Consider the following 27,462-nt stretch of genomic DNA (forward strand, 5'->3'; position numbering starts at 1 on the left):
GTGTTTCTTAATTCAAATGACCTCTAAGACTATCACTCACGTCAAATCTCTTGTGTTATAGATGTTGGAAATGATGATCCAACAAATGCATTTACAATAATTTTAATAAATTTTGCATTCAATAATTGTTAAAGTGTCTGTAATAAAGTGATGTGATTACATCTCACATTTTAAATGAATTGTATTGAAATATAGAGAATCTGATGCTTTATACCGTGGTATATTTTTACGTGGGCCTTGATTTATTGCGGCCTTGCCGAGTTGATGGGGGAGCCCATATCCGTAGTGTTTTGTGGCCCAATAAATTAACAGCACAAAAGCTGATGCATCGAGAACGAACGACAATGACAACCCAAATTATTGTGAAATGGCGCGTTTTCCTCGTATCTCAAAAACCCTCGCAAGTACCTGATGTTTTTTCTTTGCTTAAACCCTAGAGCGTAAATTGTCACAAAAAATAACCCTGCAAAATATGGGGTTGTTTACAGCTTCACTTGTAAACTCCCTTCGTCTCAATATGTTCGGAAGACCTCGCCTCTCGTCTCTAGTCCACTCTCTCAATAAGGTTTCTCTCCCTCTCTATCAAATTGTTTGTTTTTATTTTTTATTTTTTTGTTATTTGTGTATTTTGACTTCTGGTTCTTTGTAAATTTCATAGTTTTTAGCTCAGAAAATGCATGGTTGTGATGGTCACACGGTTGTCTGACAGACCCCCCATTTCATTCCGATAAAAAAAAAAATCTCTTAGTTTTTAGCTGCAGGAGTCATGGGGCGGGTTTGTATCTGTTGCCTCCGTGTTATATCTCATTTTTTATTTTCTAAACTCAGTACCTAGATAGTGTAAAATTGGCAGCTTATTTTGATATTTTGTAATGACTACAACATATACTTGCTTATATATATGAGATATAAAGGAAAATAAAACCAGCTAGCATGCCTGGAAATGATTAATTATAACTCTTGCGTTTGCTCTGCTCAACAACGTGCAATAAAAGAACAAAGGCTTGTGTATGGTTCTGTGATTACAGGGAAAACAAAAAAGAACACATAATTTATAAATTCAGGGTGTCTAAATTTAGATAATTGTTTTATATTGTTGTTGTATCAGTTCTCGGGAAATCTGTTGATATGTTGTGTATTATACACCAGTGTAGGCAATATCTGTGCTACAATGCCTTTTATGTTTTCTGCTTTATTCAAATTTATATTTTTAAGTATTGGAGCATTAGAAATTTGCTCACGGCTTCTCCTATAAAATATATTTATTCAAATATTAAATTCTTTCTGTTTTCATTCTTCAGACAAATTAATTGTTTACTTACTTCAAATATATAAATGATGTTGCTTTTGTTGTACTGTAATAATTTTTTTCCCCTGCCAGAGTGGAAGAAGAGATGGGACTAACTGTATTTGCATGAATATCCGTCGCCTTTCTGCTGTAGGTAGTAAACAGCTCATATCTCCCTTTCTCTATCTATTCATGCATATATTCATTGATCTGTGCCCCTCCTAAATGCCTGAAAACGTGATTGTTAATTTTGTTAGAACCATTAGTGAATCAGAAACAGAAAGTACTTGTAATCATGTACTCTATGATATTTGAAGCGGTTGATGTGCTATGGTGTTCTAGGTAGGCTTTTAGTGTATTTCTCTAAACTTAATTGTGGATGGTAACAGTTACTACTGTTCCCATATATAATTATGGTATATATTAAAATGGTTGTCTAATAGGAGGTCCAGAAAGTTCTGCTATTACAAATGGACACTGATGAATAATCCAACAAATAATTGTTCTCTCAACTCAAGTCATGTTTATTTACAAATTCCCAACAAATTGGGGTCAGCTGTGTGGATCCTTTAAGGCCATTCAGCCTTGCCTAGGGCCATGCTCTTGGTTTTCTCTCTTAATAATCATGTCTTTGCCTATAATTTCTACAACAACACCCCCCCCCCCAAAAAACACACACACAAACCATCTTCTTTTATTCTTTTTGTTTTTGCAGTTTTTACTCCCTGCACATTATATAACCACTCTTGCTCCATTGCATTCACAGACCTCTGTTACATATGGCCATTGGCCATACCATATTAAACACATCCTCTCATTTTGTCTTCCATTGGTACCATAGTCCGTCATTCCAAATGTTAAGGTATGTCCGTTTGAATGATCATCAAATGATTGGTATCAAATAATTTAGATTGACAGATGGCCTGCTATTGCAAACACACTTTTAGTGCATTCTCATCTTTTTCCTTGCATAGAGTTCCAAAATTTTAGTCTCTTTCACAGTTTCTCATATATCGCTGAGCTAGCTAATTCTGGTGTAACTCATTAGATCTGGAAATGGTGTTGAGGACAAATGTCCTTGAATAGGTCAATGTACAGGGTTTAAAGACAAATCTGCATATATTTTTGAATTTTTTTCAGGCAAATGTGATGGCATTTACATCAACTTATTAAATTTCCTAGTTTTACGTGCACTTATTCGGTATTGAATGATTGAATTGTTCTCATTTGAGAATTTTAATGTTTTACATATTGTCAGCTGAAGTCTCAGATTTTGAATGTGACGAACTCTATGATGATGTCAAAGCGAAGGAAAAAGATACTGCATTGCGCTTGGCTCTCTCACAACTTGCTGGTGATTTTGGTAGAGAGTCTATGTTGTCATTGCAGCGGTTTTTCAGGTCACGACGTGCACCTGTGATACCTACTGGCTCATTAAAGCTTGATATGGCTCTCGGGATTGGAGGATTACCAAAGGTGATCATTTGACAGAGAAAAACTTTCCTCTTGCCACATATATGGTATGCAAATATGCATTTATCCACAACTCACATACAAGTGTAGTGAGTGGTATATGAGAGCCAGAGGCAAATTCCTGGTTGATGACACCATTAGAGATGTTTGGAAAATATTATGTTTTTGATTTTGTTTGACACAGATAGGCAGGTTAGTTGGCTAAATTGAACTTTCTTCTGCCCAGACCATCAGTATGAGTCTATGCTGCCTTTCAATCAAAGAGTGCATTCCCCCCCACCCCCCCGAAAAAAAAAAAAGCAAAACATTAGTTTAAATCAATAAATTTATGGAGTACCAGCTTATGAGCTTTTGGATGTGTTGCCTAATCAACACTTAAAAATATACTAACCAGTTCTTCAAGAATGCAAGTTAATGATATGTGATTTGAAGGATTTTGGTTTCTTCTGCCCAGACCATTGGTATGAGTCTATGCTGCCTTTCAATCAAAGAGTCTCTGTTTTATGCTGCAAAAATAAAAATGTTAGATTTTAGGTTTAGCTGCAAAAAAAAAAAAAAAGAAAATGGTGTCATTATAGCTGTCCTGAGAGATTTATGCTGCTCACTGCAGGGAAGAATTGTTGAAATTTATGGGCAAGAGGCATCTGGAAAAACTACACTCGCCCTTCACATCATCAAGGAAGCTCAAAAGTTTGGAGGTGCATACTAATTTTGTCCTCTTGTACTCTGATTGGAAGTGTTTTCGGCATGACTTGAGTTGGTTTTGGTTTCTAAGGAAATCAGAAACTTCTTTTCCCATTACTTTGAAATCTAGATCATTCAATTAACATAGATCCTGGAAACCCTTGATTGTTCCCAAAGCTATTTATAGATCTTTCTGCAAAATTTTCTATGTATTTTAGTTATTAGCACTTTATCGAGGGGTGTTGGACCTGATGTTCTTTTATACAGTTATCACACTAACCAAAGTTTTTTATAGATATTTCTGCATGATTCTCATGCCTATCTTAGTTTATCATTTTATGAAGGTGTGTTGGACTTGATGCATGTTTCTCTCCCATTTCTTTTTCCACACGATAATTCAGAGAATTCAATAACTGATGTGCTAAAAGGAGTTAAATGACTAACCGATTAGTAAAAATTTCTTCCAAACATTTTATGTGTTTTACGATTTTTTCTTCACTTGTAGTGGCATTAAATCACCTTTTTTTTAAGATAATTGATGACACTCCTTCCCCTCTTGAAGAAAGTTTAATTACTTTTTCATTTTATCTTAACATATTGGGTGAGTCCCAAGGGCTCTATCATGGGGTGGTTCCCCCATCATAAAAAAGAAATAAATTATATCTTAACATCTTCCATGCTTCGCTGATTGGTGATTTACATTGGTAACATTTATTAGTAGTTGTTATTGTTCTATCCTTCTTTTTTACAGTCTGTGGTCTTCATTGCCTCACTAAATTGTCTTTTGGCAGGATGTTGTGCATATCTTGATGCTGAGAATGCAATGGACCCTTCTCTTGCGGAAGCAATGGGTGTAAACACAGAGAATCTTCTTATTTCAAGTCCTAGTTCTGCTGAAAGTTTGTTAGGTGTAGTCAACACACTGACCAAAAGTGGAGCTGTAGATGTAATCGTGGTTGATAGCGTAAGCGATTAATTATTTCACATGATTGTGGTGTATCGATTGTGTTAACATTGTGTTTCGTACACCTTTGGGTTGGTTTGGGTCTTGAGTCTTTCACTTGCACACTAAAGAAAACACAGAGAGTTGGGGGCCTTGGTAGAGGTTGGGTAGTCTCGGATACTTAAATCAATATCTCTTTCGTAGTTTGTGCAAGAGCTTAGAGGAATCAGAGAGAGTTCGTTGTACCTGAAGGTTGGCTTTTATACTAGGTTTTTGGGTGGGGACAGCCCATACTTCGTCTTAGGGGATTCATGTCACTTCAACTGTTCACTTAGTTAGAATCCTTTAATATGATGTGGCTCCTGGAGTGGCGTTATTAAGGCGGTGCAGAGTTTGGGAGTGGCGCCATTAATGCGATGTATCTCCTTGACTCACTTTACCCTGCGGACGCTCCTTGTCCACCCCTTCCATGCCTGCTGTTAGGAGATCGAGGGTTCCATGTATCTCCCATCCACCTGCTTGCGCAGGTTCTCGAGGGTTGGGTGTCAATGGAGGGTGTCAGGACAGTGAGTCCCATCTGACCTTTATCTTCTGCTTTTCCCACCTGTGGGTTGCTTCTTGGGTGGGCTTTGCTTATGGGCCGAGTGTTCTTGAATTAGAGGCCCACTGACTCCTTTTAGAGGAGGGTCGCTGGGCTTTGGTCGGGCTCTCTGATTCACTCCCCAGAGATACCTTGTGGGCTTGCGATATGGGCCGAGGGGAGGGGGATATTATGACTTTTTCCTGGGGACAATTTGGGTTTTGGGGGAAGGGGGGGAGTTCAAGTTTGAGTACTTTCACTGTCCTTAACCAATTCTCTTTTCAGTAGAAGTCATTCTCGTTATGAATGAGAATTTCTACCCATTGTTGTAATTATTATTACCTTTTTGTTGTTTTAGGAAAACAAGTTAACAGCTCCAGGTGGCAATATCTTCTGTTACTCTGTTATTGGAGCCTATACCATTACAACTTTCTATTTCATTCTGTTAACCTATATACTGTTCTGCATGTTTGGCCTTTCAGGTAGCTGCCCTTATCCCCCAATGTGAGCTTGATCAAACGATAGGCGGCACCTTCAAAGATGAACAATCGAGAATAATGACTCAATCACTTAGAAAAATTCATTACTCATTAAGCCAATCTCGAACACTTATTGTATTTCTTAATCAGGTGGTTGTCGGTACGCTAAGTCATTTTTAACATTTCTTTTTATATGTTATAACATGTATCTTTCCAGTTATGTCAAGGAGTGATGCCACTTTCCTTTCGTTATTATCTTGTATGTTTAGGTTCGGTTAAGTCCGAGAACAGGGCAAGGTTTTGGACGAGTGGATGAGGTCACATGTGGTGGAAATGCTTTGAAATTCTATGCATCTGTACGACTGAAGATGATAAGAAAAGCATTGCTCAAGACGGAGGATAAGGTCAATCTCATCTTTTATGTTCTTTTTACTTTTTTGAGATTTTTTCCATTTCATGTTTCTATTATTATCTCGTGGACCTGTTTCCTCTCCAGCCGTTTGAGGTTGTATTGTATTATTTAAATAATTTTTTCCTCGAAAATATCTTACTTTCTAGGTAACTGGTCTTGGGGTTTGCGTACAAGTTGTGAAAAATAACCTGGCACCTTCGATGAAAATGGCTGAACTGGGAATACAATTTGGGAGAGGCTTTTGCTGTGAGTCTGAGGTCTTGGACTTGGCTTGTGAACATGGAATCATCATTAAAGAAGGAAGCAAATACCTAATAAAGGGAGAATTTTTCAGTGATAAACATCAAGCTGAACAGTATTTGGCTGAAAACAATGGAATCTTCGATAAGATAGTCATGATCTTACGAAGAGAGTTGTTTGAAAGAAAGAGAGAAACATTTTAGGTCCTCCGTGGATGAGTAGTATTCAAATATAGTAAAGGCCTGGACGTCAAAGGAGCCAGCCACCTTCCGAGAGGCAGAGAGACCTGAAGGGTGTTTGGACTTTGAGATTACAAGTGTTAAAGTAAAAGGGTTGCACTTGATTTGAATTCATGAGCGTACAGGGACACCAACATCGGAAGTTGACATAATCGGCAGACACCTTCTGTTACTTCAGCAGACAGTCGGGGGAGTGGGATTTCTTTTGCTTGCCTTCTGAGTAAACTCTGATGTGGGTTAATTCGCGTTTGACTCTTTAACTTTTTAATATTTTTGTGATTTTTATTAGTTACAAAATCTTGTAAAGTTATTGTACAAGCAAAGAACAATAAAAACATCATTCGTAAATATTTGGAATCGTGTATATCTAATCCAATGTTTAAGCTCTGTTTCCCTCGTGTAATTCATCTGGAAAATGGTGTTCCAATGGCACTGGTCTGCAAAGAGGGGTGAGAACTAGTTTGATCAAAGTTACCAGACTTTCGAAGAGGGTGATATTTTCTACTGGTAGCGTTTGAATGAATTTGAAAACAAATGTTTCTGTCATTCAAATCAAAGCACCCCACCTCCTACTTGGCATCTTCCATTCTCCTCGTCTCATCTTCTAGCAGGCTGTGCCCATTCCGTAAAGGAGCTTGATTTTAGCCCGCCTTTCTATTCTCTGAATCACATGCATGCAGCATGATTTGCGCTTGTCGCCTATTGATCGAAGACTCCCTGCCAGGTCTGCCTGTCCACACCCAAGTCCACTAGTATGACAAAATCAGTTGGATCTTTGAATTTTCCACACGGCATTTTGTCAAGCATTTGTACCCCTCCATTTCTTATCTTAACATCATTTACTTTCGCTATGTCGTCCACTGCGTGTGTGTGATGTATGCGTTCGATCTACTCGATTTCGAAACGCATTAATCAATTATATATAAGCCAAAGGTACAAATGATCATTCGGAAATTGTTTTCATGATTGAAAATTGCCACCGCTTAGTAATGGAGTGATCGTGTGGCTAGCTACATTAATGGTTCATAAAACAGAATACAAATTTCGGGAAAGTACAGGTTAAGTTAGAACAAGATCGAGTTATTGTAAGTGTTGTCCAATACAAAGAAACATGATCATTACCCTAAGAAAGAGGCAAGTAATAAACTTAATTATTTGGAGAAAATGTACCTTTCATCACAAAGAAATACGAAAAGTACATCTGGATAACACCAAGAAACACGATCATTACCCTCGAAGAGAGGCAAGTAATTATCCTTGAAGAGAGGCAAGTAATGAACTTGGTTATTTGGAGAAAATGTACATTTCATCATAAAGAACACGGAAAGTACGTACAATATCTGGAAAACACAAAGAAATACGATCATTACCCTTGAAGAGAGGCAAATAATGAATTTAGTTATTTGGAAAAAATGTACATTTCATCAACAAAAAACACGGAAAGTACAACGTCTAGACAACACAAAGAAACACGATTATTACCCTCAAAAGGAGGCAAGTAATGAACTTGACTATTTGGAAAAAATGTACCTTTCATCACAAAAATTAACGTGTAGTTCTGAGGATCACTCAATACGTACTCAGAAACAAACACAATCCTTTACACCCGGTCCCTTCTCTAAAATGCATCTATATTTGCTACCATTCTTTTTTTATTTTTTCCTTTTCTTCTATATTTTCCTTAATGGCTAAGTTCGAATTGGCCGGGAAAATTTGTCTCATATAGTCTTTAAGAGAAACGGTATAATTCGATGACAAATTTAAGAGAAATAGTTCATACATACATACATACATATATATATATATATATATATATATATTAGGATATGATCAATGTGCAAAACACGTCTGTCTAATTGAATGAAATGATTATTTTTAAGAAAATAATATATCTTCATTTTCAATTAACAACATAGTAAATAATTATATCAAATTCCATTAAAGTATAAAGATCTCATTTAACAAAATAGACTAATCCATTAAAAAAATTTTTAATTTCTTATTATCATTATTACTGAATTTAGTTGTAGTAGAATAATAGTTAATAATTAATATAACTTAAATAAAACTATTATTTATGCAAAAAAAAAATATTAAGGCTTAGGACAAGACCTACAATAGAATAAAACTAACTTAAAACAAGTCCAATAAAAATAAAGCTCGCGTGAATACTCCGATTTCAACATAAAATAATTAATTTTGTAAAAACTTAAGCTCATCAAAGAAATCAAGCCCACGTAAACCATTAGTCCATATAATTCAGCCATGTCTTAAGCACTAAGGGGTATATATGTAATAATAGTAAAATAATCATTCATTAAATTCTATAAACTAAGAATTACACATCAAATAGTCAAGGGTTTTAAGGGCATTTTAATAAAATATATTCACAGTATATATTCACAGATAGATAACCACTTATTATAATATAATAGATCTCAATTGCAAATATTCACATGCAAACAACTTTGATCTCAATTTTCCACATAACACTATATATGATGATCCCGCAAGATGGAAGATGGATGATCAGTACTGGCACTAGTCAGTCTGGACATGCATGCGCTTGATTAAAAGAAGCATGCCATGCCTGACTTGAAGCATATTGGATCCAATTGAAATTTAATGATTACGAAAATGGACCTTAAATTGGGTGCTTGATCTATGATCTCTAGTAATATTCCATATTTATATAATGGACATAGCACTAAGAATATTTTGGATTGGTTTCCAGTACTATGTATCAAGACTCCTAGCTATGATCAACCAATACATTCTACATGCTTATCTCCATGAATTAATGGAAGAAAATGATCAATTAGTCCAAGGATAAGAAGAAAAAAAAAAAAGAGTTTCTTATGTTAGGCATAAATGCAATATTAATTGCGCATTTACGAATATTGGAAATATTCATCTATGGTCTTAAGACTCTAATATTGTTTGTTGAATAAATACATGATCGCTTGACCCAGAAGGTCTTTATACATATATATATATATATATTTTTTTTTTTAATTATATTTCTCCAAATCTTAATATTGATCGAGTCCTAGCTAGCCACCAGCCATACGTTTATGCCTTTGATATTGTTATAATATAATTTTTTAATATAATTTTTATTTTAAAATTTAAACAAATTAAATTATTTTTTATTTTTTATATAAAAATTTTAAAAAAACTATAATGATTAGGAAAGAAATTAGTTTATATAAAAATAATTAACCCATCTTAATTCGTTTTATGTTCAAACAAAAACTTCTGCATGCTATAATATTAAATTTAATGCCAGCCTGTATGCCATATATATTGTTTATATATATATATTTATTTATATATAGATTGCGTGTGTTGAAGTTCGTCGCTGGTGGCTTGATTAATTTCTGTAGAGTGATAGGCGGCCTAATATTCTTTCCTTACTAATTATAAAAAATATTTAAATCCCCATCGAATTTAAGTGTATGAAATGGGAAGAAGATAAAATTTCGAGTGAATACAATAACATTAATTATAAATATTTTGAATAAACAATAAATATTATTGATGAGACTAAATATATAAAGACTTGAGGCCCTCAATATTGACTTTGTATTTAATAGATATATCCTTTATAGTGGTATGTAATATGTGACACGACTCGAAAACTTAATATAAATATTATACGAAATTATTTAATAAATTTGAGTTTGATTTTAACTGATTGCTATTAAAACGGATCGACCCTTAACACGACTTAAAAACATGATTTGCAACCCCTGTGCCGTAGGCTTATATATAATATATATATATATATATATATATATATATATATATAACACGTGTTGATGGCTTTAGATTGATGGGCTAAAATTTTGGTGGAATGGTACTGCCAAATTACGAGCTGTTTTGTGACAAAATATGTTCGTTGAAAAGTCTCTCTCTCACATTTTTTTTTTATTTTTTATTTTTTGGCGTTTTAGTGCGTTGCTAAAAATTCCTTCCTAGCCCACCTCGCTTAGTCTTCCTTCCAATGGTCCATGGTGTGCGCAAATTAATTGGGTTCCATGAAATGGTGTGCGCAAATTAATTGGGTTTCATGAAGTGCTTGACTAGTTACAGTCTAATCTCCAGCATATATAGCCATATGCCCATCCTGGCGGCCTGATCTATTCTCTATAAAAGGGCATGAGCTAAGTAGCGTTTCTAAGCATAGTAATTGCTTTCCTTCCTCGCCAGCTGCTTTACTTTTCCTTTATCCTCAAAGATTTCCTCCACATATGGCTACATCTCATTCAATCAGGAAATGCCCATCCATGGTGTCCATAATGCTACTACTCTTAGGGATGCTAATGGCTGGCCTGGACATTACAGGTCTCTCTCTCTCTCTCTCTCTCTCTCTCTCTCTCTCTCTCTCTCTCAACTAGCTAGTAGAATAACAACCTCAATATAAGATCAAATTGTAGTTTTTTTTAAAGAGTTTTTTTTTTTTTAAAGAGATTTTTTTTTAATATATATATATATATATATAAACTACAATTTGATTTCTTTTCGGCGGCTAATGGTCGCCCAGGGGGAGGGCAACTAGTGTAGCTTTTAATTCTCTCTGAGTATGACCATAAAGGTCCGACTCGCTAAGGTATATTCAATTTGATCTATAGCTATATTAATCTCATGTGGAGCAGCCCGTTACCTCAACTCGCTAAGGTACCAATATGCAAAGCTTTCTAAGACTTACAAGCCGTTTCAAACTTGTAACCTCAATTAGGAAAGAAAGGGAAGAATGATCTCTTAACCTTTTACCAACTAGACGACCACCTTAGCGATCAACTTATAATTACTGATCTTATAATATAAACCTCGTTATAAGTCGTACCACCCTGAATTATATAACATGCAGCTTGAAAATTAAAATCGGTAACAAGAGTTCATTTTCGAAAATGTAGAGCAGCACTGGATGCATGCATGTATGCTACTTAAAGTACTTGGCGTTCATGTGTTAATCATGCATGACAATAATCAAATATTGACAGTAGCAAGATACGTACAAGGTCAACTAATTTCAAAACAGTAGCTTTCATCAGGATATTTACATATCTGATCTAAACCTGCATGTTGAATTTCATGGCGCCGATCTCGATCGACAAACGTATGTCGACAAACGTACGTACGACGTCCCATATAATATGCATGCACGCATCTTATCATGTGCGGAAAGTCTGGTCACTCATGTACCAAATTAATACTATTCGATTTATACCATATTTCTCATTTACATGAACAAAATCTCATTTTCAACATGACCGGCCATATGATCTGGGGATGAGGACATAATTAAAATTAAACATGTTTTTTCAATCTAACGCAGCTGCGCAGATTGGTGTTTGTTATGGAATGCTTGGAAACAACTTACCACCACCAGGAGAAGTTGTGGGGCTCTATAAACAATACAACATCCGAAGAATGCGACTATATGGCCAAAACCAAGCTGCTCAGCAAGCCCTCAGAGGCACCAACATCGAACTCATGCTGGGTGTCCCGGATGAAGAGCTTCAAGGCATTGCTTCAAATCAAGCCACTGCAAATGCATGGGTCCGAAACAATGTGCAAAATTATGGGAATGTGAATTTCAAGTACATTGCGGTTGGTAATGAAATAAAGCCAAACGGTCCATATGCACGGTTTCTTCTCCCTGCCATGCAAAACATTCAAACTGCAATTTCTAATGCTGGCCTGGGGAACAAAATCAAGGTTTCCACTGCTACTTTTACAGCTGCTCTCGGAGAGTCCTACCCTCCATCAAGAGGCTCCTTCAATTCCGAATACCAAGCACTTCTTGGTCCCATCATCCGTTTCTTAGTGAACCACAACTCCCCATTACTCGTTAACATCTACCCATATTTCAGTTACATTGGCAACTCTGCTAGCATTCGTCTTGAGTATGCTCTTTTCACTTCTCCACAAGTTGTGGTGCAGGACGGCCAGTACGGGTACCGTAACCTTTTCGATGCCATTTTGGATGCCTTCTATTCGGCACTAGAAAGGGCCGGCGGGGGGTCTTTGCGGATCGTCGTTTCCGAGACCGGTTGGCCGTCCGGTGGAGGGCAGGCGACAAACCTTAATAATGCAAGAACTTACAACACGAACTTGGCTAAGCATGTGAAGGGAGGAACTCCAAAGAAGCCCGGTAGCCCTATAGAAACTTACGTGTTTGCCATGTTTGATGAGAACCAGAAGACTCCAGATTATGAGAAATATTGGGGGCTGTTTTTACCGAATAAAACGCCTAAATACGGTATTGATTTCAGTTAAGAATACCATGTTTAGGAAGTAGTCAGATCAGTCGAATAAACTATAAGACTAGGACGAGACTCTTCCACGAAGTAGTACTCATGTTTTATGATATTGTGAATAAGAGAAGTCAAACCTGGACTTTTCCTTCGGTATAACTATGAGAACAGCTTTGGGTTGCATTACTACTATATATAGCTAGCTGATGTCAGGAACTCGAGTTTCTGTGTTTGTACCCATAAATGTTGTCTTCATGATAAAAATAGTATATTTTCCTTTCTATACTAATCACTTACAAAAACCCAGACGCTTTACTTATTCTACGATAATAGGAATTGTAGAATAAGTAAAGCAAGCCCCATAAGGAACTTGGATCCCTTTCCTCCCACTCGCAAATTAATCATATGATTCATAACAGTATACCCTTCTGAAAAGAGCTTTCCAAGGAATAAATTCTTCTTTAAGAAGTCATGAACACCAATTTAATTGGATAATTCTTGATGATTACATAAGATAAAGATAGTAACAGTAAACTTGGAAATCGGACCATGAAATTTATATAAGTAAATCATGAGGCGTCACATAAGGGAAAGAAACTTTTAGTTTAATAATACGATTTAAATTAATTTTGATATTGATCAACCGTAAAAATTGGGTCCAAATAGTTCTAAACAAGAAATGAGACATCGAATCAGGATCTAAGACTATTAAGGATGAGATTCAGCCGGTCCAAACTGGTTATTTTTAGATCAGATTGATCGGATCGGTCCTGTCCGGTCTCGGTCTAATTTTGGAGTGATTGAATTTATTTGGTTTGGCCTGCAGTTTATGAGTTTTTCATCTCGAACGAGACCAAATTAAAAATAAAATAAAAAATATAATTTATATATATTATTTATATAAATAATTGTATAAATTAATTATATATATCACAATATTACATAAGTATTATATTCTTTAATGTATAACTATAATATATAGTACTACTATATATTAATATATTAACATATTATAAGAGTTATAGTATAAATTATAGTATATGTATAAATTTATAATAGTATTAGTATAGTTAACTTAATAAGTTAGTATTAAATCACTATAACTACATAGAGTATTATTTAATATAGTATTACCAATTTATCACTAGCATATAGTATATTAGTAATACTACTAGTATAGTTGTTAATTATAATATTGGAACTAAGTCTATAACTATATTTATTTAGATCAATGTATTGTTATATTCTTTAATGTATAACTATAATATATAGTACTACTATTTATTAATAATTATACAATTTATTATGTAATTCTCAATTAATAAGTCATTTAATTTTAAATCTCGATCCATCACCTGGACCAGACCGTGCTCACCCCTATCTGAGAAAGATGGTGGGTAGGTGGGAGAGAAAAGATAATAAAGTAATTAGCGCGTGATAAATGATATTTGCAATCGTAGAGCGTGCAAAACCTCGTGCAATTTTTTTGAAAAAGATAAGTAAATAAAAAACCTGTCTGAAAAAAAAAATTAATTTTTTAATAACGGATTCAACTATTTTTCAAAACGATTATGCGGCGCTTGCGCACTCCATGACTATATATAGCATTACTCGGCTAGACAAAATCTACACTCAGACGAAAGACTCAAGTTGAAATAAACTCAACTCATCTGAACAACTTATCTCAAACCAATTATTAATGAGACTCACTACTTTTTAACTTCTCATAAAAATGTTAAACTTATCACAATCTATTTCATATATTTCAATTTAAAAAGTTAAACTCATTTCAATTTAAAAAAGTTTTAACTCATCTCAATGAGATCCACAAATACTACTATTTACACCTTATCTCCGGTGTATTATTTAATTTCTATCTTGATGATTTGATCTAACATTCATCAATCTCTTTCCTCATTTTTCTTTTGGCCTCAAACGTGAAATCCAAGTCAACTTAACTGAAATCGAAACTTTCAATTTTTTTAGTTTTGGTTTTGTCCAGTCGGATTTTTCTAATTTTGCGGATTATCTATATTAGTAATAATATGATCTTTATATATATATATATATATTAAACTATTAGTCTATTTATATTATAGTATAAATATATTATTTTATAATAATTAACACATTAGTATAGTGTTGAATTTAATTATAGTCTATATAAGTTATAGACTTTTTATATGAGTAATGCTATATACAGTCACTTTTGTGTACTCTCTGCGCACTCCACTGATATAATGGAATGTGTAAAAATATATTTACAAAAAAAATATATATATTATAATTTATTATGTCAAAGATATATTTATCATTGATATATATATATATATATAAAGTAAGTTTGTATTAATAACTTAATATTAATGTTTATGTTTAAAATTAAAATTTTATGTTATATTAGTTTTATATTATAAGTTTAAAATTTATAAGTTATATTAATTAGCAATTTAACATATAATATATATAATACAATATAAAAAATTATAATATATATATATATATCGGTCTTGTTCAGTTTAAATCAGTTTTCAAAATAAAGTTCTTCCTCTAATTTCTCTCTTTCTTTTGGTAGAAAGCGTTTTTCTGTCAGATGATACTTAATTCGATGGAACAAGAAAATGGAGAAAACATATCAAGAAAATCACAATATACTCTATATCTAATGGGTGAACCTAAGCATAATCAATTACAACCGTTTGCCACAATAAACCTTTTTTTCCTTTTCACTCTCTCGAATCAAAAACATCTCCACCAAGGTTCCTCGTTTTCTATGATTTGTTTCGTTCTTTGGAAACCATTTAACACAATGATGTATATTTTATATATTTAAACCTTTTTTACAAAATATTGTGTTCTACGGTAATAAGGTGCACTAAAGCAAGTTCGAAAGAGAGTCGTGTGTTTGTAACTTTTTTTGTATTCTTCCACGTGCCTTACGTCAGGGTTGATCTCTTCAGATTTATGCCGGAACCAATCTGCTTGGGCAGTTGATATAACTTCAGGGTAAGACCCACCGCCAGAATCTAAAAAGTACAGGTATACCACTGGTGACTTTGGACCATCTGATGATGAGACTTAGAGAACATAGTTTGATACACTAGGCCAAAGTTCTTTAGGACCATTTTTGGAAAAAGATAGTGCATTATGGTCAATCTCGTGTTTCATCAACTCCAGACGATGTGTGCCTCTGAAGCTACATGCTTCTGCTCCTGCCAAATATTATGGTCACATTAGAGACAAGATAAGATCAAATTCTTTTAATTCCCTCTCCCCACCCCCCAAAAAAGTTTGTAAAATCTCCGATGAGATGATATCGACATAGCTGCATATTAACGTGATATCACTTTCTATATTAATTGCAAATTCAAAGAACTACGATTACTTACTGGTAACCTTAAAAGCACATATATTACTCAATCTAACCAAGGAAAATAATCACAAAGGCCAGTGTTTTATCAAACAAAGGGAGTGCAGCAATAATAGGAAACATATCAAGTACAATAAATTGATTTCGGAGCAGCCCAGAGAGTCTCACCGTTTACACTATCAAGTATCAGCCACAGAAGAGCACCATTGAATTTACCTAAAAGAAGAACGTAAATTAATCGAAGAAAGAAAAAGTCAAAGCATCTAAATTGAGAATTGACCCACTTCACGGCCTTGATAGTACATAAATCCTACTGACATTGCTATCGAGGGTTCCATGTATCTCCCGTCCACTTGCCTACGTAGGTTTTCGAGGGTTGGGTATCAATAGGGGATGTCAGGGCGGTAGTCCATCTGACCTTTATGGTTTGCTTTTCCCACCTTTGGGTTGCTTCTTGGGCGGGCTTTGCTAATGGGCCAAGTGTTCTTGAATCAGAGGCCCACTGACTCCTTTTAGAGGAGGGTCGCTGGGCTTTGGTCGGGTTCTCTGATTCACTCTCTAGAGATCCCTTGTGAGCTTGCGATACGGGCGAGGGGAGGGGGATTTTATGATTTTTTCCTGGGGACAATTTGGGTTTTGGGGGAAGGGGGGGTTCAACTTTGAGTACTTTCACTGTCCTTAACCAATTCTCTTTTCAGTAGAATTCATTTTCGTTATGAATGAGAATTTCTACCCATTGTTGTAGTTATTATTACCTTTTTGTTGTTTTAGGAAAACAAGTTAACAGCTCCAGGTGGCAATATCTTCTGTTACTCTGTTATTGGAGCCTATACCATTACAACTTTCTATTTCATCCTGTTAACCTATATATTGTTCTGCATGTTTGGCCTTTCAGGTAGCTGCCCTTATCCCCCAATGTGAGCTTGATCAAACGATAGGCGGTACCTTCAAAGATGAACAATCGAGAACAATGACTCAAGCACTTAGAAAAATTCATTACTCATTAAGCCAATCTCGAACTCTTATTGTTTTTCTTAATCAGGTGGTTGTCGGTATGCTAAGTCATTTTTAACATTTCTTTTTATATGTTATAACATGTATCTTTCCAGTTATGGCAAGGAGTGATGCCACTTTCCTTTCGTTATTATCTTGTATGTTCAGGTTCGGTTAAGTCTGAGATTAGGGCAAGGTTTTGGACGAGTGGATGAGGTCACATGTGGTGGAAATGCATTGAAATTCTATGCATCTGTACGACTGAAGATGATAGGAAAAGCATTGCTCAAGACGGAGGATAGGTCAATCTCATCTTCTATGTTCTTTTTACTTTTTTGAGATTTTTTCCATTTCATGTTCTATTATTATCTCGTAGACCTGTTTCCTCTCCAGCCGTTTGAGGTTGTATTGTATTATTTAAATAATTTTTTCCTCGAAAATATCTTACTTTTTAGGTAACTGGTCTTGGGGTTTGCGTCCAAGTTGTGAAAAATAACCTGGCACCTTCGATGAAAATGGCTGAACTGGGAATACAATTTGGGAGAGGCTTTTGCTGTGAGTCTGAGGTCTTGGACTTGGCTTGTGAAGGTCCCTCCATGTGTTGCTTATACTTTGCCCATGTGCTCATGTGTTGTCCATGTGGTGATGTTCCTCACATGTGCTTCTATGTAAATTAAGCATTGCATTCTAGTATATATGTGGAGGGAGAGGAGCTCATCCTGGAGAAGAGAGTGAAGTGAGAAGTGTGTGTAGTTCCATTTGAGATAGAGAGTTGTTTTGAATATAGTGTTTTCGCTCAGTGAAGTGAGAAGTGTGTGTAGTTCCATTTGAGATAGGGAGTTGTTTTGAATATAGTGTTTCCGCTCAGTGGATGTAGGCAAATTGCCGAACCACTTAAATATTGTCTCTATTTATTCTGTGTTTATTTTCTGGGCAGCTGTAGGCACAATAATTGGTATCAGAGTTTCGGTTCGTGCTATCCAGAAAATTGCAGTTGATCGAAATCAACTTTTGATCACACCACAACGTTCCTCTCGTCAAGACGGATCCGTTGTCTCAAACGGCATCGAAAACGAACATCGGAGGAGCCCGCACGCGCCTCTAGAAGTTGGAGAGTGTGATTCACGCGCCTCAGTCACAGCCAGAGGAAGAAAACGACTGAAACACACGCGTCCACACGCCTCGGAGGTTGAAGACGCGTGAGTTACACGTCCCCACGCCCTACAGAGCTTCTACGCGTGTTCTACCCACACCTCACGCGCCCCCAAGCGCACAAAGGAGCTGTTGCGCGTGCACTCCACGCGCCCACGCACCGACCAGACGCCCTACTCAACGCGTGTATCCCACGCGCCAGTGATCTGCACCGTTCGTTTTTCATAACCTTGTTGGGCTTGATCTAAGCCATTTGGAGTTCGATTTCAACGATCAAATAGTGCTTTCCAACTATTTGGATTATTCCAGACTCATCCGTATAGTTAGAATTTTAAAATTTTTTGTTAAAATTTTTCTAAATTCATATGGAATGTGGAGGAGATAGGAACTCTGGAAATCTCAGTAGTTCTGGGTGTAGGTCCATAGTGTCAAATGGTAAGTTTGAAATTGAAAAGTTCAATGGAACTAACAACTTTTGCATGTGGCAATGTGAAGTTATGGATGTTTTGATCCAACAAGAGTTAGATATTGCGTTGGACAATAAACCAGATGATATAATTGAACAGGATTGGAAGAAGCTTAATACCCAAGCTTGTAGTATAATCCGGTTATGCCTTGCCAAAGAACAAAAGTATTTTGTCATAAGAGAGACAAATGCTAAGATACTTTGGCAGAAATTAGAGGATAAGTTCATGAAGAAGAGCATTGAAAGCCGTTTACACTTGAAGAAAAAGCTCTTCAGATTCCAATTTCGTGAAGATAATTCTATGTCTGAACATCTGAATAATTATAACCAAATTCTTGCTGATTTGTTAAATTTGGATGTTGAAATCGAAGATGAAGATAAAGTTTTACTTTTGTTAAATTCCTTGCCTGATACATATGAGTATTTAATTACTACTCTAATGTATGGGAAGGAAAATATTAATTTTGACGATGTATCTAGTTCTTTAATTAGCAATGAGTACCGTAGAAAAGATAAGTAGGTACAACTAGATACATCAAGTGAAGTGCTAATAGCAAGAAGGAGACCACAGTCAAGGTATCTCGGAGAAAAGAAAGGTTTTCAATCAAAAACCCGAGCCACATCACGTGATTCATCAGTCGGAAGAAAGCTCGCCAGAAACAAGCGTTCCTTTTGTCACAACAAAGGATATTGGAAGAAAGATTGTCCCAAGCTGAAGGGACAACAAGAGAATCAACCCTTCACAGCCAATGTCGTGGACATAGATGATGATTAAGATTTTTTCTTGATAAGTTCATCATCCATTTGTCATTCTGATGAATGGATTATGGATTCTGGATGTACCTATCACATGTGTCCCAATCGGGACTGGTTTACTGACTTCACAAAGATTAAGGGTGGAGCAGTACTTATGGGCAATGATAATGCCTGTAAGACTCAGGGAATAGGTAGCATTCGGTTAAAGCTGCACGATGGCAGCGTCAAGACTCTGACAGAAATTCGGTACGTTTCGGACTTACGAAAGAATCTCATCTCACTGGGATCTCTGGATTCAAATGGATTCAGAATCACAATTGAAGACAGAACTCTCAAAGTACTAATGGGAGTTCAGGTGGCTATGAAGGGTTTGAGGCGAGGAAACTTGTACTTCTTGCAAGGAAGTACTGTTGATGGAAGAGCTTCCACAGGCTTTGAGAAGCTAGATGAGACTGATGCCGACACCTCCAGTCTGTGGCATATGCGTATGGGACATGCAGGAGAAAAAACTTTGTAAACACTAGTGAAGCAAGGCTTGCTCAAAGGTGCCAAGACTGGTAAACTGTCTTTCTATGAGCACTGTGTATTGGGGAAGCAGAGGCGGATTAAGTTTGGAACCTCTGTACACAATACACAGAGAATTGTATGTACACTCCAATGTTTGGGGACCTACCCAAAATGCATCTTTGGGAAGTAAACATTGGTTTGTAACTTTTGTAGATGATTATTCTCGTCGTGTGTGGGTATATACGATGAAGAATAAAGATGAAGTGTTGCAAATCTTCCTTGATTGGAAGAAAATGGTTGAGACTCAGACCGACAGAAAGATCAAGTGGTTTAGATCTGATAATGGAGGTGAATACACTTCAAATCCCTTCATGGAAGTATGCGGGAGAGAGAGAATTGTCAGACACTTTATAGTATGAGGTATGCCGCAGCAGAATGGTGTGGCAGAACGAATGAATCGTACTTTACTAGAGAAAGTGCGATGTATGTTGCTGGATGCTGAATTCAGTAAATAATTTTGGACTGAAGCTGTGACATATGCCTGCCACCTCATCAACCGACTACCCGCAGCCGCCAATGATGGGAAGACACCCACTAAAATGTGGAGAGGTACACATGCTACTGATTATGATTTTTTACACGTTTTCGGATGTCCTGCTTACTATCATGCTAAAGAAAGTAAGCTTGATTCTAGAGCCAAGGAATCAAAATTCTTGGGCTTTAGTATTGGTGTAAAAGGGTATAGACTTTGATGCATAAAGTCTAAAAAGGTGATCATTAGTAGAGATATTACATTTAACGAATCTGAGATGCTTAAGTCACATAAGCATAAAGATTCTAATAAAGGCAGCCATGATAGCGAAACACCTGGTGATTCGCAAAAGGTGGAGTTTTCCACTCGAAAAGGATTCAGGAGAAACAAATGGAGAGCACGGACAAGATGAGGTTGATAGTCCAGTCACAGTACCTCCAATACAACCTGAATCAATAGCAACTAACAGACTGAGATTAGAGAAACATGTACCGACACATTTTGCAGACTATGTGACATATGCATTACCAGCTGAAGGGGGTGAGAGATCCCAACCACTTACAGAGAAGTCATACAGTCCAGTGAACAAGTTGAATGGGCAAAGGCAATGAATGAAGAGATGCAGTCTCTTCACCAGAACCAGACTTGGGAGCTTGTGCCGCTTCCAAAAGGAAAGAAGATAATTGGCTGTAAGTGGATCTTCAATCAGAAAGATAATCAAGCTGCTAAAAATGGATTGTGATACAAAGTTAGGTTGGTAGCCAAGGGCTACACTCAGACAGAGGGCATTGACTACAGCAGTGAAGTATTCTCTCTTGTTGTGAAGCATTCATCCATTCGGATATTGCTAGCTTTGGTTGCACAATATGATCTTGAGTTAGCACAGCTTGATGTAAAGACAGGTTTCTTACATGGTGATCTGGAAGAGGAGATTTACCTGTCTCAACCAGAAGGATTCAAAGAAGCTGGCAAAGAAAATTGGGTATGCAGTCTGAAGAAGTCTCTCTATGGCTTGAAGCAGTCATCTCGGCAATGGTACAAGCGTTTCGACCGCTTTATGATGGATCTGAAATACACTCGTTGCCAATACGATCATTGTGTATATTTTAAAAAACTTGCAAATGGATCTTTCATTTATTTGCTTTTATATGTAGATGATATATTAATTGCATGTAAAAGCAAGGGGGAGATAAATCACTTAAAAACTCGGTTAAGTCATGAGTTTGACATGAAAGATCTGTGAGAAGTTCGAAGAATACTGGGGATGGAGATCAGCAGAGATAAGGTGAAAGGTATAGTTCACCTTACTCAGAAGCAGTATCTGAAAAGAATACTGCAACGCTTCAACATCGACTCAAAGACGAAGCCGGTGAATACTCCTATGGCCCCATATTTCAAGCTTAATGCATTGCAGTCCCTTAAAACCGATGAAGAGCGGGACTACATGAGAAATGTCCCATATGCAAGTGTCGTTGGAAGCTTAATGTATGCCATGGTGTGTACACGACTTGATATCTCCCAGGCCGTTAGCTTAGTTAGTCGCTATATGCATAATCCTGGAAAGACTCATTGGCATGCAACTAAGTGGATTTTACGGTATATTTTAAAAACCGTAGATATTGATTTGAAATTCGAGAAGAGTGAAGATAGTCTAGTAACTGGGTATGTTGACTCAGACTATGCAGGTGATTTTGACAAACGCCGATCGACAACTTGATATGTGTTCAGTATGGCTGGAGGACCAGTTAGTTGGCGATCAATTTTGTAGTCTGCAATTGCACTATCATCCACTGAGGCTGAGTATATGGCTGTAACGGAAGCCGTGAAAGAAGCCATTTGGTTATAGGGATTGGTAACAGACTTGGGCTTGAAGCAGCAAGAGGTTACTGTTTACTGTGACAGTCAAAGTGCAATTCATTTGACCAAGAATCAAGTATATCACTCTCGAACAAAATATATAGATGTCCGTTTCCACTTCGTACGTGAGATATTGGAAAAATGGGACATTCTACTTTAGAAGATTGGCACTGAAGATAATCCAGCAGATATGTTGACGAAAGTCGTCACTGGGATCAAGTTCAACCACTGTTTGGACTTGATTAATATCTCATACTGCTGAGTACCTACGAGTGCATTGGCGCCTTAGAGCGCATTTGATAGCGAAAATCTCTCATGGCAAACGAATATTTCAATAAATGGGTGCAATTATTAGAAGGATACAACATGTAGTATCCTAGTATGACACATTTGGATGGAGGGGGTGATTGTTGAAGGTCCCTCCATGTGTTGCCCATACTTTGCCCATGTGCTCATGTGTTGCTCATGTGGTGATGTTCCTCACATGTGCTTCCATGTGAATTAAGCATTGCATTCCAGCGCATATGTGGAGGGAGATGAGCTCATCCTCTCTTAAATAGGAGAGGATGTCTGAAGCATAAACCATCCTGAAGAAGAGAGTAAAGTGAGAAGTGTGTATAGTGCCATTTGAGATAGAGAGTTATTTTGAATATAGTGTTTCCGCCCAGTGGACGTATAGGCAAATTGCCGAACTACTTAGATATTGTCTCTATTTATTCTGTGTTTATTTTCTGGGCAGCTCTAGGCACAACAAGTCTGAGGTCTTGGACTTGGCTTGTGAACATGGAATCATCATTAAAGAAGGAAGCAAATACCTAATAAAGGGAGAATTTTTCAGTGATAAACATCAAGCTGAACAGTATTTGGTTGAAAACAATGGAATCCTCGATAAGATAGTCATGATCTTACGAAGAGAGTTGTTTGAAAGAAAGAGAGAAACAGTTTAGGTCCTCCGTGGATGAGTAGTATTCAAATATAGTAAAAGCCTGGACGTCAAAGGAGCCAACCACCTTCTGAGACACGGAGAGACCCGAAGGGTGTTTGGATTTGAGATTACAAGTGTTAAGGTAAAAGGGTTGCACTAGATTTGAATTCATAAGCGTACAAGGACACCAACATCTGAAGTTGACATAATCGGTAGACTGTTGGAACAAAAGGGGCTGCAAATCAAAATAGTGAGAGAAAGTGTGCTTCAAAGCACGTTACAAATGTCGCTTTCCTTAAGACAATATTCATCCCCACCAATTACAGTATGCACACGGGTTACAAGCGAATTTGCCTCTAAGATACAATGAAATCTAGAACAATTTTGTTTGTCTAACTGCGTTATGCACACATAAAATTAGACCCTAAATACCCTCTGATTTTGCTATTCAATTAAGAAATTAGAAATCTGTTCTCTCGAGAACGAACAGATTTTAACAAGTTTTGAAGAAATAAAATATTTGAGAGAGAGAGAGAGAGAATCCAAAATTTTATTCTAATATCTCAAATTACAGGCCAATGGGTCTATTTATAGATGGTTAAAAGATATGAAAGAAAAGTTATTATTCTTTGTTTTTTTGAAAATCTGTTTGGAATAGGTATATATATTATGACTGTTGCCTTACGACACATCAGTTGGACTTAGTCCAATTGTTGCCTTGTTTCCCCTTTCAACTGGTTGGCACCAGTTCGAATCATGGCGTGCGCGCGCATTGGGAAATTAATTTTTACTTATGCGTTGCAACGCCTCGCGCATGGAGCCCCACTGATGCGTTGCTGCGCCTCGTGCACGCCCCCCACATGCAGTGCGTCGTGCCCCCTTGAGCCAAGCGGTGCTTCACGCATGCGCATGCCCTTGGTGCTTGGCTGGGAAGAGAAATCAAAAAACCAACATGAGAGTGACTCGGAATCAAGCCCTCATGGCAACCCAAAGGCAACAACACCACCAGGCCAACTATTGTCTTCTGAACAATTATAGACCCAAAATATAATAAACCTCACAAACTTTCCATATTTTCTCTCTTTCCAAAATAATTCACAACTTCCAAAAACAACGCAAAAATATTATTAATAAATATAATATATAACTAATTATTTTGAAAATATTTCTACCACAGACACCTTCTGTTACTTCAGAAGACAGCCAGGTGAGTGGGATTTCTTTTGCTTGCCTTCTGAGTCAACTCTGATGTGGGTTAATTCGCGTTTGACTCTTTAACTTGTTAATCTTTTTGTGATTTTTATTAGTTACAAAATCTTGTAAAGTTATTGTACAAGCAAAGAACAATAAAAACATCATTCGTAAATATTTGGAATCGTGTATATCTAATCCAATGTTTCAGCTCTGTTTCCTCGTGTAATTCATCTAGGAAATAGTGTTCTAATGGCACTGGTCTGCAAAGAGGGATGCGAGAACTAGTTTTATCTAAGTTACCAAACTTTCGAAGAAGAGTGATATTTTCTACAGGTAGCGTTTGAATGAATTTGAAAACAAATGTTTCTGTCAATCAAATCAAAGCACCCCACCTCCTACTTGGCATCTTCCATTCTCCTCATCCTATCTTCTAGCAGGCTGTTCCCATTCCGTAAAGGAGCTTGATTTTAGCCCGCTTTTCTATTCTCTGAATCACATGCATGCAGCATGATTTGCGCTTGTCGCCTATTGATCGAAGACTCCTGCCAGGTCTGCAGGTAGACCTAGTCCACACCCAAGTCCACTAGTATGACAAAATCAGTTGGATCTATGAATTTTCCACACGGCATTTTGTCAAGCATTTGTACCCCTCCACTGTGTGTGATGTGTGCGTTCGATCTACTCAATTTCGAAACGCATGAATCAATTATAAGCCAAAGGGACAAATGATCATTCAAAATTTTTTTTCATGATTGCAAATTGCCACTGCTTAGTAATGGAGTGATCGTGTGGCTAGCTACATTAATGAGCAAATCTGGAAAAGTACAGGTTAAGTTGAAACAAGATCGAGTTATTGTAAGTGTTGTCCAGCGACACAAAGAAACACGATCACTATCCTAGAAGAGAGGCAAGTAATGAACTTGGGTATTTGGAGAAAATGTACCTTTCATCACAAAGAAATACGGAAAAACCGAAGACTATTCAACGAGAAAAAAAAAAGGTAGTTCCACAAAATAACGAGCAATTAGATGTGGCCGCTTCAAATTTCAATGATGCAATTTGGTGCATTGAATGGATAACTTTCTAAGCAACCAACGTTTCCATAAAGTGAGATTGGCCTGTTGAAATTTAACATGTAATTCTGAGGATCACTCAATACGTACTCAGAAACAAACACAAGCCTTTACACCCGGCCCCCTTTAAAATGCATCTATAGTTGCTACCCTTCTTTGCTTATTCTTCCCTTTTCTTCTATATTTTCCTTAATGGCTAAGTCCGATTCTGCCGGGAAAAGCCCTTCCATAATTTCCACAATGCTCGTTCTTGGACTGCTAATGGCTACTCTAGGCACAACAGGTCTAGATCTTCTTTTAATTTCTATTTCGCTCTCTTTAATTTCTTACATATAATTCAAACCAAAAGACCCGTCACAACCCGCCCCAACTCGAATGCTCAGTACTGGCCTGACCAAGGTTCAGGATATAGCTCGTTAGGAACACTATACTTCGCCAAGATCATGATCTGTCCTCTCACAACTCTATGCAGGATGAGACGAGGACCTTTTCTACTGTACACCCAAAAACCAGTTACCATTCTGCACGGCACTGGGTCTTTTTCCTATATATAGATCAGTAGAATGTGCACTAGTTTCGTGTTTTAGGATATTAATTGATCAGCCAAGTTAAGGACAGAGCTCGATCATGTGTTACTACCAGCATAACTTTTTTTCATGTTTATTTTTTACGAGTAATTCGATGACAATTAAGGAGGAAATTGAGCGCATATTTCAATTGGAACTAAACCATATGCCGTATAGGCTTTATATATAGGAGATCAAGCTGCACAAAGTTTGTGCCATAAGAAGTGGGCGCAAAGCGTGCATTGGCATTTTTATGTATATGTAGTAAAACCATTGGTCATTTGTTGTTTAATTGACGCATGCAGGTGCGCAAGTTGGTGTTTGTTATGGAACACTTGGTGATAATCTACCACAGCCGACAGAAGTTATAGCCCTCAGTAAACAAAACAACATCCGAAGAATGAGAATCTATGATCCAAACCAAGCTATTCTTCGAGCCCTCGGAGGCTCCGACATTGAGCTCATGCTCGGCCTTCCGAACGACAACATTGAAAACATCGCTTCAAGCCAAGCCAATGCAGACGCTTGGGTTCAAAACAACGTGAAAAACTTCGGTAATGTCAGGTTCAAGTATATTGCAGTTGGAAACGAAGTAAAGCCTTCGGATCGACATGCACAGTTCCTTGTCCCAGCCATGCGAAACATTCAAAACGCATTTTCTGCAGCTGGCCTCGCAAACCAGATCAAAGTTTCCACTGCCGTTGACAATGGAGTACTTGGAGAGTCCTACCCCCCATCAAGAGGCTCTTTCAAGCCCGAATACAGGCCACTTCTTGATCCTATCATCAGCTTCCTAGTGAACAACCGGTCTCCATTACTCGTTAACTTGTATCCATATTTCAGTCACATTTATGACCCCCAAAATGTTCATCTGGACTATGCCCTTTTCACGGCTCCTTCAGTTGTAGTGAGCGACCCTCCGCTCAGTTATCGTTATCTTTTCGATGCCATACTAGATGCAGTTTACTCGGCATTGGAGAAGGCCGGCGGGGGGTCATTGGAGGTCGTTGTATCGGAGTCGGGTTGGCCTTCAGACGGTGGGGTAGCCACATCGCTTGAAAATGAAAAAACTTACATCACGAATTTGGTTCAGCATGTGAAGGGTGAAGGCACTCCAAAGAGACCTGGAAAGCCGATAGAAACTTATTTGTTTGCCATGTTTGATGAGAATCGGAAAGAACCAGCGTTTGAGAAACACTGGGGGCTCTTTCTTCCCAATAAACAGCCCAAGTTCCCAGTTAATTTTGGTTAAGAATGGTATTAGATCATCGATCATATATATAATATATATGTATGGAATAAGTGCAACTTTGGTGCACAATATGGCAATAAATTACACTCTGCTTGTAATCCCATACCATATATGCATGAAATATTGCTGTCTAGAATCATGAGTAAGATATATCCGAGTTTACAATGATCGATCTGCCTTGAATACTTTTTTGCAATTAAGAAAGAAACAGATACGTA

The 27,462-nt window shown here is 37.0% G+C and overlaps 3 protein-coding genes and 1 long non-coding RNA gene across 6 annotated transcripts; all 4 read left to right on the plus strand.

The window, feature by feature from the left end:
* The first annotated feature begins 344 nt into the window (after positions 1-344).
* On the plus strand, positions 345-6,741 carry LOC122277703 (DNA repair protein recA homolog 2, mitochondrial-like). Of its 3 annotated transcripts, none has more exons than XR_006229095.1 (8): positions 345-565; positions 1,382-1,442; positions 2,547-2,764; positions 3,372-3,459; positions 4,237-4,409; positions 5,451-5,607; positions 5,717-5,851; positions 6,006-6,034. XR_006229095.1 is itself a non-coding variant. In XM_043087794.1 (8 exons), exons 1-8 carry the CDS (start codon positions 473-475, stop codon positions 6,300-6,302), a joined length of 1,212 nt encoding a protein of 403 aa, XP_042943728.1. In that variant the 5' UTR covers positions 345-472; the 3' UTR covers positions 6,303-6,741. The 3 variants fall into 3 exon arrangements, 2 of the variants coding, with proteins under 2 accessions (XP_042943728.1, XP_042943729.1); XM_043087794.1 differs by having other exon boundaries at positions 5,451-5,597; positions 6,006-6,741; XM_043087795.1 differs by having other exon boundaries at positions 4,237-4,391; positions 5,451-5,597; positions 6,006-6,741.
* A 3,742-nt stretch (positions 6,742-10,483) lies between these two features.
* On the plus strand, positions 10,484-12,884 carry LOC122274970 (glucan endo-1,3-beta-glucosidase, basic isoform-like). The gene is made up of 2 exons (XM_043083855.1): positions 10,484-10,685; positions 11,680-12,884. Exons 1-2 carry the CDS (start codon positions 10,592-10,594, stop codon positions 12,621-12,623), a joined length of 1,038 nt encoding a protein of 345 aa, XP_042939789.1. The 5' UTR covers positions 10,484-10,591; the 3' UTR covers positions 12,624-12,884.
* A 3,738-nt stretch (positions 12,885-16,622) lies between these two features.
* Positions 16,623-23,236, plus strand: LOC122277548. Its single transcript, XR_006229029.1, has 5 exons — positions 16,623-16,764; positions 16,867-17,013; positions 17,133-17,266; positions 17,420-17,530; positions 22,996-23,236. It is a non-coding gene; the product is annotated as an uncharacterized LOC122277548 (long non-coding RNA).
* A 2,237-nt stretch (positions 23,237-25,473) lies between these two features.
* Positions 25,474-27,412, plus strand: LOC122275201 (glucan endo-1,3-beta-glucosidase, basic isoform-like). The gene is made up of 2 exons (XM_043084177.1): positions 25,474-25,709; positions 26,298-27,412. The coding sequence occupies exons 1-2, from the start codon at positions 25,619-25,621 to the stop codon at positions 27,242-27,244; spliced, it is 1,038 nt and encodes a 345-aa protein (XP_042940111.1). The 5' UTR covers positions 25,474-25,618; the 3' UTR covers positions 27,245-27,412.
* Positions 27,413-27,462: the final 50 nt, after the last annotated feature.

The sequence above is a fragment of the Carya illinoinensis genome, chromosome 9 (assembly GCF_018687715.1).
Source record: "Carya illinoinensis cultivar Pawnee chromosome 9, C.illinoinensisPawnee_v1, whole genome shotgun sequence".
Lineage (NCBI taxonomy): Eukaryota > Viridiplantae > Streptophyta > Magnoliopsida > Fagales > Juglandaceae > Carya > Carya illinoinensis.